We start from the raw sequence: 14,600 nt of genomic DNA on the forward strand, positions 1-14,600 counted from the left end.
GCCAACAATGCTTTCAGCCACGGCTCAAACGAATACACATATATCTCCAGTGAAAGTGAATGCTCGAGTCTCCTGCGTCCCAGCCCGCCATGTGCCTAGATTAGTCATTTTGGAGTTACGTTGGGCGAACTGAAAGTGATGGAACGGCAAAATGGATCGAAGCAATGGACTGATCCGCCATTGCAAGTACAATCAGTTAGTGACACCTAGCATATAGTACTGCGTGTTCAATTCGATCACAAATACAAGGGCTCAAGTTTGAAGTGTAGGCTCCGACTGATCCAGCTACCACCACATATATATCAATTCATAATTTCATATAAATCTTTGCATTATTGCATTGAGTTCAAACATGCATACATGATACATGCATGTGACTGGAATTAAATTAACGGAATGAACAATGATGGCTGCTGTAGTGCTCATGATGAATGACACAAGCATCCCTCCAAAAAATATCGCGCATGGCATGTATAAGTAGATGCGTTAGCTAGCTAGCTTGATTAGCTTCCGGAAAGCTTGCGTACGGATCGCCGTTGTCGCCCAGTTTGTCGTTGCCAGGGCGAGAAAACACAATCTGCAAATATGATATCCATCTGTATTCATGTTTACTGTTGGTATAAATCCATGAACAGACGTAGTTGTACTCGTACGTACCTGGTAATTCCCAAGTGTCCGTGACTTGAAACCAGCCAAGCAATATATGAAGTAGTATTCCCATATACGGATGAATTTCTCATCGAAGCCCAGGGCCAAAATTGCACTGCAGAGGAATTGGAGCAACATATATAATCTGGTTAATATCAACACTCAATAATCATATATACTGTGCTAGAATGAATAACACATTGTGTTCTCCTTCAGCATGATATATATTAACTATTATGCCAGCATCAGCCTGCACTGGTAGCGAGTTATGTTGTGTACTTACTCCTTATTGGCCATGAAGTTGTCCCTCCACTGTATCAGCGTTGGGTAGTAATGGTACCCAATGTTCTCAAGGTGCTCGATGCTGCACTCCAACATATTGGATCATCATATACTATAGTTGATCAGAAGGGGTCGATATATAGATGATTAGCGATGTCGTGTACCAGAGCCTTGATGCTGCAGACATGGCAGATGTGATCCGGGCCAACGAAGGAAGGCAACCCCCGGGGAAGATGTATTCTTTGATGAAGTCCGAGCTGCGCCTGTATTCCTCGTACCGTTCTTCTGGGATTGACGTGAACTACATCCGTGCAAGTTAGTCGATCACAAATCATGCAGTTGACTCTATGGCAATGCATACAGAAAGTTCATTATGTGTATAGATACCTGCAGGACAAATATGCCATCTTGAGCCAAAAGGGACTCGCAGCAGCCGAAGAAATCGTCCATGTATTCATGCCCAACACCTTCGATCATCTCGCTGAACCATCAACACATTTTCATGCATGCATCAGCTCCCTTGTTATATATTTCAGTCATATATATCAGGAAACTAAATCAAGCTGCTATGTTACTTATAGCACTATAGCAGTCTTCACACTGCAAGAAATCAATTAAAGCTATATATACAGATACAGCTAGTAGTACTAAGTACTAACCAAGAGATGATCCTGTCGTATTTGCGGCGTGTTGGTATTTGACGGTAATCACACAACATGAAGCTTATGTGGTCCTGCCATGCATAACCAATGTCAGCATTTTTTAAAAGAAAAAAAAAACTCAACTAAGATAATCATTAGCAGAACAAAAGGGGTACTGATTCACACTAACCTCTAAGCCAGCTTCTTTCACTTTTCTCTGTGCATATTTCAGTTGCTCCACTGATAATGTGATCCCAGTGTATTTGCAACCAGTTTGCTTCACCAATTGGATTGCTAAGCTGCCCCAGCCACAACCAATCTCAAGAACGTGGTGATCTCGCTCCACTTTAGCCTACGATCGATTTGGTATGAAGCACATTGGTGATCCATCTAATCATAATACACATGTATGCATGAATATATATATGCAAGTATTTACTATCAGATCAGTATTAACTAAATTGATACTCTCAGCATGTAGTACTGGTGATCCAACAGATCAGGCATGAGTGAATATATATGAAATTATTTATTATCAGACCAATATTAACTAAATTGATAGTTTCGGTATGTTGTACCTTGTGGATTAGGAGGCAAACTTTCCGTAGCTGGGCTGCCTCTAAACTTTCATCCTCCGTCTACCATATAAGGCATGCACATATCAAGAATCAGTACTTGATGGTACTAGAGTACTTTGTTTACAGGCTGGAAGACCAAGTTAGAGACGAGTGGCACTAGTTTTTCTTTCTCTCGAACACACGAGTGACACTAGCTAGTTGATCACAACACAAACCTTGAAGCTGGCGCAAGAGTAAGTCATTGATGGATCCAGGAAAAGCGAGAAGAATTCATTACTCTGCATGAACATAAGAAGAAAAATAATGAATGCAAAAGGAGAAACAAAATTGTCAGTCAACCCAGAGAAAAGCAAATGACTTTGTGCTAATTTTTGGAGGCATTATGAATGAGGAAAATATTTAATAGGTATTGTAAACATAGAGGGGAGCCTAAAGCAGAATGAGAAGTGCTAGCATTACTGACCAGATCATAGTGTTGAGAGATGTTTTGACGTGTTTGTGTGACAGAATTTTTCCTTGATATGTGACGCAGGAAGTATTTAGCGGAGGCAACCCCAGCTGTCAATAGCAGGGGTGTCCACCAACCCCTGACGACCATACAAATTACATGTGTACATGATTACTTAGCAGTTTTTTTGAAGGAAATACTTAGCAGTTGATTGTAGAATTTAGTATTAGAGTTCATATATACTAAAAGGGCGTACCCCGTGCAGAGAGCTCCCGCTCTGTGCGGGGTCTGGGGAAGGGTGTTAGTGGCAAGCCTTACCCTCGCCCGTGCAATGCGAGGAGACCGCGACTCGAACCCGGGACCTTCCGGTCAGGCGGTAAGACTCTACCTCTTGCACCAGGCCCGCCCTTCAGAGTTCATATATACTGCTTAATTTAAATTTTAAAAATGGAGAAATTCGGAGGGGACTAACCTTTTACTGGCAGCACTGCTACTAGTCTTGTTTGCGTCCCTGTTTGCAATGAGAATCTGTAGCATGGATGTAATCCAAAAGTAAACAGGAAACAACACCATATATGTACAAGTAATTAGGACTGTCTCTATGCACATGTACCAATTTGATCCCTAAAAAAAACATGTGCCAATTGTTTGACTTGACTATGTAGATTGTAAGATCTTACCAGGAAAAGATTTAGAAGACCTTCTCTCGTGTCTACAAATGAGAAATAACCGTTAATGTAGGCGTCTGCCAAGCCAAGGTCTGCTTCAATTGCAACCTGAAGAATGTATTTCAAGTGACGTGAGAGATCAGAGCCAGCAAAAGTAGTGGGCGAGAATCATGAGAAGAGAAAAGAGAACCTTCCAGTAAAACATGGGGTCATGTACTCGCAGGACAGATTTCACATGGCATTGTTTGCCCAGTTCACCAAAACTGAACATAGTGCCTCCTTCTTCAAGCAAGCTAGACAGAATTAATCAAGTCAGAGGAGTCACAATTAGACATTTTTGTGATATATTGGTCAATTGGTTGAACAACTCACACCAAGTTGCCGACGGATACATATTGACCAAGAAATCTTGCTACCAGAAGACGCGCCCCAGCCTCAGACCACGATGGGATCATCTGTTTTGGGTTCACCAAAAGGCCACTCTCCTTACCAAGCAAATCTTGAGCTGCAGCTTTCCCAGCCTGCAGGCATGCATCAATTCCTATGTCATATTGGAAATTGCATATATCCAACATACTTTGTACTTGTACATAAAAATCTCATCCAAACATTGGTAGCCAGGTTGTGTGTCGCAGATTGTAGTACAGTACCTTGAGTCCATCTTCATGGAAGCCATAACCTGTTATCCAATCAGAAGATAAATAAATTTCAGAACTAATCACAGTGTTGTGATTGTTGATATGCTTACAAATAGTTGGCAAATTTTGCTAGAGAACACTCCTACTTAGTGCCTTTTGATGAGAGCACTAAAAATGATCTTTATTGTTGGATGCTACAAAAGCATGCTTATTTTCTGCAGGACACAATCTAGTGTACTGCAGCAAAGATGAATAGTTCATTTGCTGTAGGACACTGGACTTTTGTAGTTCTCCAACAGCAAAGATCCATTTTCTTTGTCTTTCAGCGAAAGTCGCAAAGTCAGAGTGTCCTTGATTTTTTTTTATAAAGGAAGCTTTTATTGATTTCAAAACAATTACATCAATTGATACATCTTGAGATCACTTCCAACCTCTGCATTTAGAATGCAGACAGCCCACACAGCATTTTGAAATAAAACAGACACGCTAGCTTAATTGATGCAAGCAATGTATGTCTTGCACCATTTTGAATGTCCTTGATGCAAGCCATGTATGTATCACTAAAGGTTAATTGATGGAGTAACTTACCTTGGTATGCCCCGCAGAACCAAATTCCTCTGTTTCCTTGAATGTGATGAAGCTCAAGAGAAGCCTTTGCGGCAGCCACAGATGGAACAGGGTGGCTAGTGTACCATTTAAGCAAGACGTGGTCTGGGACATGAGGAGGATTCAGCGTCACCAGAAAAGGCCTGCCTGTAGATTCTATGTTCTAGAAAATATTCCAATAAGGATCTATTAATCAAAGTATATAGTGCTATATACATACATATATTAAGCAACAATACATTGCTAGTTGCTGTTATCCATGTTAAGGCAAGGTAACTACCTGAAGCAGATTTAGCCAGTAGGTTACACAAACCCCCTTGCTTGTCGTGCCCAGGAAGTTCCTGGAACTCCAAGCAGACAAACTCCGTGGCATCAAGCTTTTATCGGAATGGAGGTATATATCACTGCAGTGAAGGTGCAAATGGAGATCAGATCCAACCAAACAAACCTAGATCTGTAGGCGCATAGCATGCATTACCTGTAGACATACTGAAAAGCTCCTAGTATTCTCAATTCTTCGTGTGTTGCTTGAGCTCCTAGAATCTTTAGAGCATCAGGTGCGTGGACACCAAATATGATTCTGTCATACGTCTCCTCTGAACCATCAAACACTGTAACCCTGAAACCTGAGGCAAACAAAACAATACCGATCACTTGTTCTCGATTAGTTACCAGATCATAATCAGAAGAAATTCTGGATAGAGCTTGCATTAGCAGTACCTCCCTCAGAACTTGAAACAGATTTGATTTCGCAGCTGGTTTTAATTTGGCAGCCCATACTTTCCAACTCCTCCCTTACCTGCTGGTGTGCAGTACTTGAATTGATCAATCATCTTTTTTTTTCAATTTATTCTTCTAAGGGGGGTGAAGAGAGAAAAGGGACTACAGGACAGCACCTTGTGCACATAGGAGAGCGAACGACCCTTCACGGTGAGCCACTGGGGGCGACTGAACAACTGAATGCACAGTTAAAATGCAAGAGAAAAAATTAGCATCCATAGCAGAAAATTAGTCAGACTAATTAACAAGCTTGTTCACCTGAAGAAGATGATGGTTACGGCAGAATGAGAGCACAAAGAAAGCAGAGAATCCCATCACTCCTTGCGATGGACATGACCATATACACGCACAGATCGGGATCTGCAGCAAAGCAAATATGCCACTTTAATTTGCTGCAAACTTATAACATATAGACAAATAAAGAACAGAGGAGTACAAGGTAAGCCTCTTGGAAGAACTGAGAATATCCATGAGACTGAATGAATTGCCCGAGAGTCTCATTCCGGTCCATATCAGGGTTGTTTTCATGGTCCTCCAAGTACCTGCAAAAACAAGCATCAGTTCTGGGTTATTATATATTAGTTGTAAGTAAACGATGCAGTGACACCAAAGTTAATGCTAGTTATTCAGAATGAGATCGAGATGTATTATCACTTGAGAGCATCGTTCTTGAACTTGAGTATCTCACGAATCATGCGCCAGAAACTAGGGCTGAGTGCATTGCTTTTCTGTGCCAAGAGGCCTGAGATGCCATTGCGGCTGCCCCACTCGCATCTGCTGGCGCTGGTCCCCACTTGTGTGCTCACTGAGAAAGACATGTCGGATATCTCCATCTCCACCCCGAGCCCTTCAAACCATTCCAGCATGTTTGGGTATGTAACCTGACATTTAGTGCATTGATATGTCACAAGTTCTATGGTATACGAATGAAACAATATTTGCAACAAGTAAATTCAAATGGTGCAGCAATTTGTCGTAATTGGTGCACCACAGGCCAAAATTGAAAATCATGGCGAATCCACAAATTTCTCACTTACTGGTAAAACTAATAGAAAACTATACACTTAAGTTATCATTCCACTTATCTGCACATCTTGCCAAGTTGATCAAAGAGCTCTACCCTGTCACTTTTCTATGGATCATAATGAGGTGTTCTAACATTTTAGCACCGAACAATGTTGTGTTTGCCATGTGGGCAGGACACACTCTGATGTGAGGTTGGTTAGGGCTGTGTGAATTATAAACAGAGGCTATCTGACATTCTGACTAATGTGCTCACCGCACATCACGACGTGCATTGCCATACAATGCCACTGACATGCAGGCCACCTATGTTAGTTCATGCAAGTCAAATTGTTCTGCGAGGTAGATACATACTTCAAACATGCAATCATCTTTTTTGCTTTGCCAGTAGATGTGTGCAGTTTTGCTCGCTCGCACATAATACAGCCCAAGATTACCCATATACAAATAACTACTAATGTGCACTAGTCATATGCAAGTGTGACCTGTCAGTTCCTGTCAAATATGTCCACTGACCAAACAAGTGTAGTTTTGCAGAGTCGAAACTTAAATGTAGTCTATTTTTCAGATAGTTTGCCAACAGACAACTTGTTTTGCGGAAATTAAAGAATTGAGAATAGTACCGGTCACTATTGGCGTAAATACGGACCAGGAGAGCAAAGCCTCAAGCGACAAACTGAACTGCAACTGCTGGTGGACAGGCATAACCTCGAGGCTGAAGCTGACACTAACCGTGGTTGCTGAGCTTGTTGAGGATGGTCCAGACCTTGGTGCCGTTCGCCAAGCCTGTCTTCTCGACCTCCTTGGCAGCGGCAACGTCTACGAGGTCGAGCGCACGGCAGTCCACCTTGAGCTGCATGGGGAGCACTTCGCCGGCTCCTACTTGTCCATTGGGTACTTCTTCATGGACGACCTGGCGGTCCACCACGCTGCACTTGAGCATCGCCGCCCAGAGACAGAGAGAGTAGGAGTACGCGTGCGGTGTGCCTCACAGGCATTAAGACGAACGCCTGAGGTGCACGGGCATGGGGCGCGACGAAGACGCAAATGATCCGCACGGGCATGGGCGTGGAGTGGATCCACCAGCGGCGCCGGGTCAATTCCCAGCTTGTCGTGTACTCTGCTCGTGTGGCTTGGCCCACCGCGGGAGCGGCCGTTGCTCTGCCTCTGCCTTCGACGCCGGATTGTTCCTTTGCGGCGGTTGTGGCCTGGCTTGTTCTCACCCCGGTCGCGATCCGTTCACCATTCTCCGCCGCCCCGGATCTGTCTGTCCACCTCGCACCGCCGCCGGCTCTCCTCCTCGTCGGGCTCCGGTGCGCCTCCTCTACTTTGCTTTGTTGCCGAGCAGCTTACTAGCGTCCCTCTTCATCTCCTCGGAGTGGGGTCGCCCTCGCTCCGGCGCGCGTCCGGCGATGTTGTCCCGTCCTGGTTGTCCTTGCTCCGGCGCTGCTTCCACGCCACGGAGGACCAAGGCCGAAGTCATCACGGTGATCAGATGTATCCAGTGCTTGCATCTGTGCCTATGCGATTTTCTCGCAGAGGTTTATATTGACTCTGGCAAATCCTACAATATTCACGACTCAGATTTCTACCTCTCTCTACTAGAACCGCTGTCCACGAGGGAGAGCCTTGGAGATCTTTATCGTCATTCTCCAGCAATAGTGTTTGCTGTACTTGCAATGAACCTTTCCAGACCTTTTGTCGGATGCTAATCCGGAGAAGGCCTCGTTTAATTCTTACACCCTCGAATATTTTTGACATGAGTATTAAATATAGACTAAAAAATAACTAATTATATATATTTCAACTATTTTGCGAGACAAATTTTTTAAGTCTAATTAGATCATGATTTGATAATGTGGTGCTACAGTAATACACATGCTAATGATAAATTAATTAGGCTTAATAAATTCGTCTCGCGATTTGCTTATGGATTCTATAATTTATTTTTTTATTAGTATTCGAATACTATAACACCATAAAACTTTATATCCTGAATTTAAACAAGGCCTTATTTATATCTGCTGTATGAGCAGTCACTCCGAGTAATTCAGGTCTTATGCACAGTACCTCAGTGGCTACTTCATGTAATTGGAAATTATTTTTCTACAACTTTTAATTTTACTATGCCCTTAATATTTTTAATCTGGATGAGTTTTTTTGTTTTATTTTTTCGGACAGATTTTTCAGCACCTTGGTAGCTTGGTCACCCACTGTGTTGACGGAAGTGACGGCTGTGACTCCGACCGTTGGCGTCGCGATTGTGACATGAGACGACAAAAAAATCTACTAGGACGGAGATGCTTAAGCCATCACTAACCTGTGCAAGGTGGAATTCAAAAAAAAAAACATGTGCAACGTGAAAATCAAGATGGTCTGATGGAGATGAGGTGTATGTGGTGCAAATGTTGTGGGGTCGCCCTATTCGCTTAAGCTATTTTTCAGCCATAGAACAGTATTTTTCTTTCACAACATTTCAGCATAAGTATTAGCATAAACGAACAGAGTATTATTAGAGGTTAGAGTTGGACTTGTATAAGGAACCACAAAAGACCTAACACTATTATAGAACAAAAACTACAAGTCCATATAGATTGTTTTAAGTCAATTTCCTTTTTTTATCTTTGTCTGCAAATATATAAAATTTTGAGTAGACTTGACAATATAGAACTGACCCTACTATGAGTCTATTTGGATACAAATGGCTAGTTACTAACTAGACCAAAAATTAGCTCAAATTAGCTATGGTTGTCTAGCTAGCTGGCTAACTACTAGTTGAACACTTAGCTAAAAAATAGCCACCTATTAGATCTCATATTTGAATGCACTAGAGCTAATTTTTAGGTAGCTAGCCATTAACTCTGGTATCCAAATATGTCATATATCCATCGTGAACATAGTTTCGATATTGCTAGTGAAGGTGACACATTGAATATGCTAAGGTGACACATTGATGAACCATAGCTTAATAGTGTAGAGACTATTGCACATGCGTTTAGTATTAGTAGATTCACATTTAAAAGTACATATTGTGTAAATTTTATAGCCATGACCGATGTAGTATAAAAATGTCAAGATATGATCTTGATGACCACAACAAATCAAACTAGGCAATATATGTGTTTTGAAATGGAGGACTATATAGAGTATATTATTTGCTACCCCCTCAATTACTTTTGTTGAGGGGTATTTGGATTTGAGTAAGTCTCTAGAATTATACTTTGACTATTAGTTACTCTTAGTAGACATCATCAATGGTTGTGAAATAAAATTAGGTTGGAAAACGTGTGGAATGCGTGAAATTATAGAAAGTTTTAGTGTATTGTTTGACGTACTCCCTTTGATATTTTTTAAATGACGAACTAGTATGATGCAAATCCAAAACGAGTTTTTATTTCCTCCCCTTTGATCCACCATGTGTGCCTTGACTCATTCCCCTTGCTCTCCTTCCTTGGTTGCAGACGCTAGATCATGCCGATGTCAAGCTAGCTAACCCAATAGTATCAAACCATCAATTTGATAATCTCCGCCTCATAACATGACCACCATTGGTTCTTGATCACCCACGGTCGATGCCACCCCTATCACTTTTGTCGTCTTGTCCACTACCCGCCTAGTCATCAGGTTAGCCTACTTCCTTCGCTTTTCCTCTAGTTTGGCACCCTCTCAAACCCTGAACCCTGAATTTGACTGAGGTTGATGCCGATGATACAAGAGTAATGGTGCATGTGGTGTTATCAATCTCATTTGGAATACCAACCGTTTGCATTGTGGTTGTTACTTGATACGGGAAAGTACATCTACTAGTAATTAAGGAGATGTTTAAACTAGCACTAACATGTGCAAGGTGGAAAAAAGCATGTTCAAGGTGAGAATCAAGATGGTCTAATGAATGAAGTGTGTGTGGTAATTTGACTAGTCCAAATCTGGTGGGTCACTAATAAAGGTGAAGGTTGGACTTGTATAAGGATGAGAAATAGACCCAATACTATAGAACAAAAAACATAAGTCCATATAGATTGTTTTAAGCCAATACTTTTATCTTTGTTTGCGATTGACATCATGCCATTGTGAAGCATGTCCTTTACAAAGACATGTTGTGTTGGGACCAATATTGTATATAATTTCCTTCGTCTTTCTTAAAAGTCATGAATGTGAACTCCTTAATATACATTTTATGAAGCATGAACTTAATAATATATAGACTATTGCATATATATTTAGTATTTCGAGATTCACATTTAAAAGTACTTCTATATTGTGTAAATTTTATAGCCATTATCGATGCTGTATAAAACCACCAAGGTATGATCTTGATGGCCTCACCAAGTCAAACTAGGCCGTATATTTGTATAGAGTAGATTGTTTACTACTCACTCAATTCCATTTTATGAGGTGTATTATGATTTGAGTAAGTTTTTAGAACCATTTTATGAGGTGTATTATGATTTGAGTAAGTTTTTAGAAGTATACTTTAACCATTAGTTGTTCATAGAAGACATTATCGATGATCACAAAATCAAAATCACGTTGAAAAAATGTGTGGAATGTGAAACCACTGATGTAATTCTTATATACTAAAATAAACTCTTAAATACTACATATGTATACAATTTAACCAATTATTAATTAAAATTTGTGAACTTTGAATTTATTAATCTTAGGCCCTGTTTGGTTTCTACAGGTGCTCCTAAAATTCCTGTCACATCGAATATTTAGACACATGCATGGAGTATTAAATATAGACTAATTACGAAACTAATTACACAACTTGCGACTAATTTGCGAGATGAATCTTTTAAGCCTAATTAGTCCATGATTTGACAATGTGGTGCTACAGTAAACATATGATAATGATAGATTAATTAGGCTTAAAAATCGTCTCGCAAATTAGCCTCCATCTATGTAATTGGTTTTGTAATTAATCTATATTTAATACTCTTTATTAGTATCTAAACATTCGATGTGATATGAATTTTAGGAGCGACTAAAGAACCAAACACCCCCAATATCCTCTGTGTTTTGAAACGGATGGAGTACGGCAGTATAGATTTTCTAAATAAATGTATGGACAGGAATAGGGGTACACAGAGATGTGGACTGGTCCTCGGGAGATACTAAGTGCGGCCGACAGCATTCCTAATAACCACGCTAATCTTCTAGTGCTAATAGTAGTCATAGCTACTGGACACCGTCGCAATCAAGCAATGTGACAAGTCGTAGAATGTGACATCTAGTGCTAATAGTAGTCATTGCTTGATTGCCAGCGTGCGGTGACGTCCTCGCGCCACTGCAGCCAGCGTGCGGTGACGGCGAGCACCGCCATCCCCGCGAAGGCCACCACCACAGCGAAAATCTACATTGCCGCGGTGCGCCGAGCGGAGGTCACCGCGCCGGCTCCTGGTGACGCCGCCGATGACGGCGAGCCAGCGGTCACCAAATGGTTGAAGGACACGTCGAAGGTCTCCAGCGTGGTGCAGTTAGTGAAGCCCGGCGGGACGACGCCGGTGAGCTCGTTCCAGGACAGGTCGATCTCGGTGATGGACGGCAAGGCGGCGAGCTCTGCCGGGATCTCGCCGGTGAGCTGGTTGTGCTGCAGCCTCACGCTCACCAGCCGCTTGCACGTGCTGATGTCACTGGGGATTGCACCGGTGAGGTCATTCCCTGCCAGCTCCAGCCGGTACAAGTTCGAACACCCCGCGGCGCCGAACGCACGAGCAGGTGGCGAGGCTGGCCGGGATGGCTGAGTCGAAGCGGTTGTCGAAGACGGGCGAGGCGGGCGAGCCGGGATCTCCAGCTGCTCCAGCGACGCGAGGGCGCCGAGCTCCGAAGGGAGCCGTCTGGTCAGCGTGTTCCCGGCGAGGTGCAGGAACCGCAGTGGAGGACGACCTGCTCGTGCGCCTGCGTGGACGCGGCAGTAGCTCGCCCGCGCCCACAGCGGCGGCGACGGCACCTCCTCGCACGCCCGAAGTGGCGGCTCGCCCGCACGCCTGCTCGCGCACCCACGGTGACGGCATCAGCTTCTGCTCGTGCGCCCGTGGGGCTGTGGCTGGCCTGTTTTCGCGCCCGTGTGGCAGGGCGGCGGGACCTACCTGCACGCCCGCATGGCCACGGGAGCGGCTCGTCAGCGCGGCCGCAACAGCGACGGCGGTGCCTGCTCGTGCGCCTGTAGTCTTTTTCACAAAATGCATTGGCAAATGGTTGCTTCATTGAGCCTAGTCATCATGCCACATCAGCACGAGAAGCCAACGTGTAGATGTATGGGCCTAAGTGATACGACGTACAAAATTTATAACTCAAAAAACCACTTTGAAAGTTGATGAACCTAACTGAAATATTATCATAAGTTAATGGATCTCTGGTGCATTTAACTCATTAACCTTCAAGTGAATAACCTAAACCAATCCACATATTTATCTGCTAGTTCTGCCAACCATGAACAGGAAGAATAAATATGGAACACGGAAAGGAAAAAAGAAGGGAAATCGCTCGGCTAAATCGAAAACAAAAGATCAGTTGTTGAAGCGCGCGCCTAAAAGGGAGGAGGGAGAGCTGTTCATGCCGAATGGCACATAATGCCCGTGGATACGCCGCAGCGCACACGAGAAGAAACAACGCACATTAATTAGCACTAGCCACTAGGATGGCAGGCATAGATGGATGAATTGCTGCCGGGCATGCAGACCATCACGATGCCGGGCAAGGGCATGCAGACGTACCCGATTAAAGACCATGAAGCCGAGGTCGAGCTGCACGGTGCCGGCGGCGTCGGCGTCCTCGACGGCCACGGTCCTGGCGTGCCCACCGAGGTAGTCCTCCTTCTCGTACACGGTCACCCTCGCGCCGCCGCTCCTCGCCAGCTCGTGCGCCGCCGCCAGCCCGCTCACGCCGGCGCCCACCACCGCCACTCTCATCCTGGCCTTGGCCTCTGATGTATCTCTAGCCAGCGCGCAGCAGCGACTCTCACTCAGTCCTGGCGAGCCTGCCCTTTTAGCCGCGTGCCTGTGTCATGTGTGATGGGTTTTATGTGGTTGCCGTGGCCGCTGCCCGCTGGGCAAGGAGACCCAGGGTCTGTGGGACTGTGGCTCTGGGACCGGGTGGGAGTGGGAAATCACGCGCGCGCACATGCACAGAGTACAGCTAGACCGACGCGTCTGGATGTGATATCGTTTAGTGCTATTCATTCATTATTTGTCCATATATTCACGTATACTCCCCCTTCCCCCGGTCACATAAACAACTACATCAACATACACCGTGTGCTGCTGTGTGAGTTTAGGAAGTGATATGTTGTGAATGACAAATAAATGAATCGTCCTGCAAGAACCACAAACTTGCACTAAAAGTGGAATAAAAAATATGGTATTCCAAGTGAGTTGTACCATCTAACAAAGCAGTATATATGAATTACAATGTCAATTAATTCCTGAAAGGACAAAATTAATGTGGCTTAGGCTAATTATAACTACTAACAAAATATGCCCGTGCATTGCAACGGGAGAAAAAAAAAGCTATCAAATGCTAATGAAAAACACAGATAGGAATCTTGCATGTCTATTTATGTTTTACTCTTTTCTATAAAATTTAAAAACTATAATTTATTATACGACGACCATGACATCCATGTTTTGCTTCAAGGCGCCTTTTTAGTTTTTCCTGCTTTTGGTCATCTGTGCATACCTCTCTCTCTCTCTCTCTCTCTCTCTCTCTCTCTCTCTTCCTCTCTTTTCCTTTTTGTTTCCTTGGATCTGTAGATTAAAAAGAATGTAAAAAGAATTTAATAAGAATAGTGCCATATTTTCCGTGGATGCAATAGAGAGAGAAAAACAATCTTGAAGTAATCTTACCTAGATGCAATTCTTTTTTTTCACCAAGTGCATCAATGTTTGTAATCTGGTTTTCAAGTGCCTCTATGCCACCTCCCTGCATGTACATCGTATCTTCACGGGCATCAATCCTGGCGTCTTCCTGATGTAGAATATGGGCTTCATTGAGATCAATTAAGGTCTGTCGCTCTTCATCATATGGTTCAACATTGGTATTCATGATGTTGATTTCTTTGTGTCTATTACAGTTTGACGATGAAAATTGGAGGAGTGGTCTTGCCGTCTAAATGCTTGCTTTTTTTGTTACGGTGGTTTATGCTCTCTAGGCAGTATTTGTTTTCATTATATAGTGGCAGAATCATTGTACATAGTCCTATTTGGACAATGACCATAGTCCTATATGGACTCCGCAATTGGTATAGAAGTTGTAGGTAGTCCTATTTAGACAAGGACCATAATAGT

The 14,600-nt window shown here is 43.3% G+C and overlaps 1 protein-coding gene across 3 annotated transcripts; it reads right to left on the reverse strand.

Moving 5' to 3' along the window:
* Window positions 1-255: 255 nt before the first annotated feature.
* Window positions 256-13,369, reverse strand: LOC136542089 (uncharacterized). Of its 3 annotated transcripts, none has more exons than XM_066534373.1 (24): window positions 13,032-13,369; window positions 5,944-6,170; window positions 5,726-5,831; window positions 5,548-5,649; window positions 5,406-5,465; window positions 5,230-5,308; window positions 4,988-5,135; window positions 4,790-4,913; window positions 4,492-4,672; window positions 3,916-3,944; window positions 3,638-3,786; window positions 3,456-3,558; window positions 3,278-3,373; window positions 3,070-3,125; window positions 2,613-2,736; window positions 2,365-2,427; window positions 2,150-2,209; window positions 1,762-1,923; window positions 1,590-1,663; window positions 1,318-1,411; window positions 1,095-1,231; window positions 932-1,012; window positions 658-763; window positions 256-577 (listed from the first exon to the last, which is right to left on the reverse strand). In XM_066534373.1, the coding sequence occupies exons 1-24, from the start codon at window positions 13,224-13,226 to the stop codon at window positions 491-493; spliced, it is 2,643 nt and encodes an 880-aa protein (XP_066390470.1). In that variant the 5' UTR covers window positions 13,227-13,369; the 3' UTR covers window positions 256-490. The 3 variants fall into 3 exon arrangements, with proteins under 3 accessions (XP_066390470.1, XP_066390472.1, XP_066390471.1); XM_066534375.1 differs by lacking the exon at window positions 13,032-13,369 and adding an exon at window positions 7,045-7,988; XM_066534374.1 differs by lacking the exon at window positions 13,032-13,369 and adding an exon at window positions 6,936-7,988.
* Between the last annotated feature and the right edge of the window lie 1,231 nt (window positions 13,370-14,600).

The sequence above is a fragment of the Miscanthus floridulus genome, chromosome 3 (genome assembly GCF_019320115.1).
Source record: "Miscanthus floridulus cultivar M001 chromosome 3, ASM1932011v1, whole genome shotgun sequence".
In the NCBI taxonomy this organism is placed as follows: domain Eukaryota; kingdom Viridiplantae; phylum Streptophyta; class Magnoliopsida; order Poales; family Poaceae; genus Miscanthus; species Miscanthus floridulus.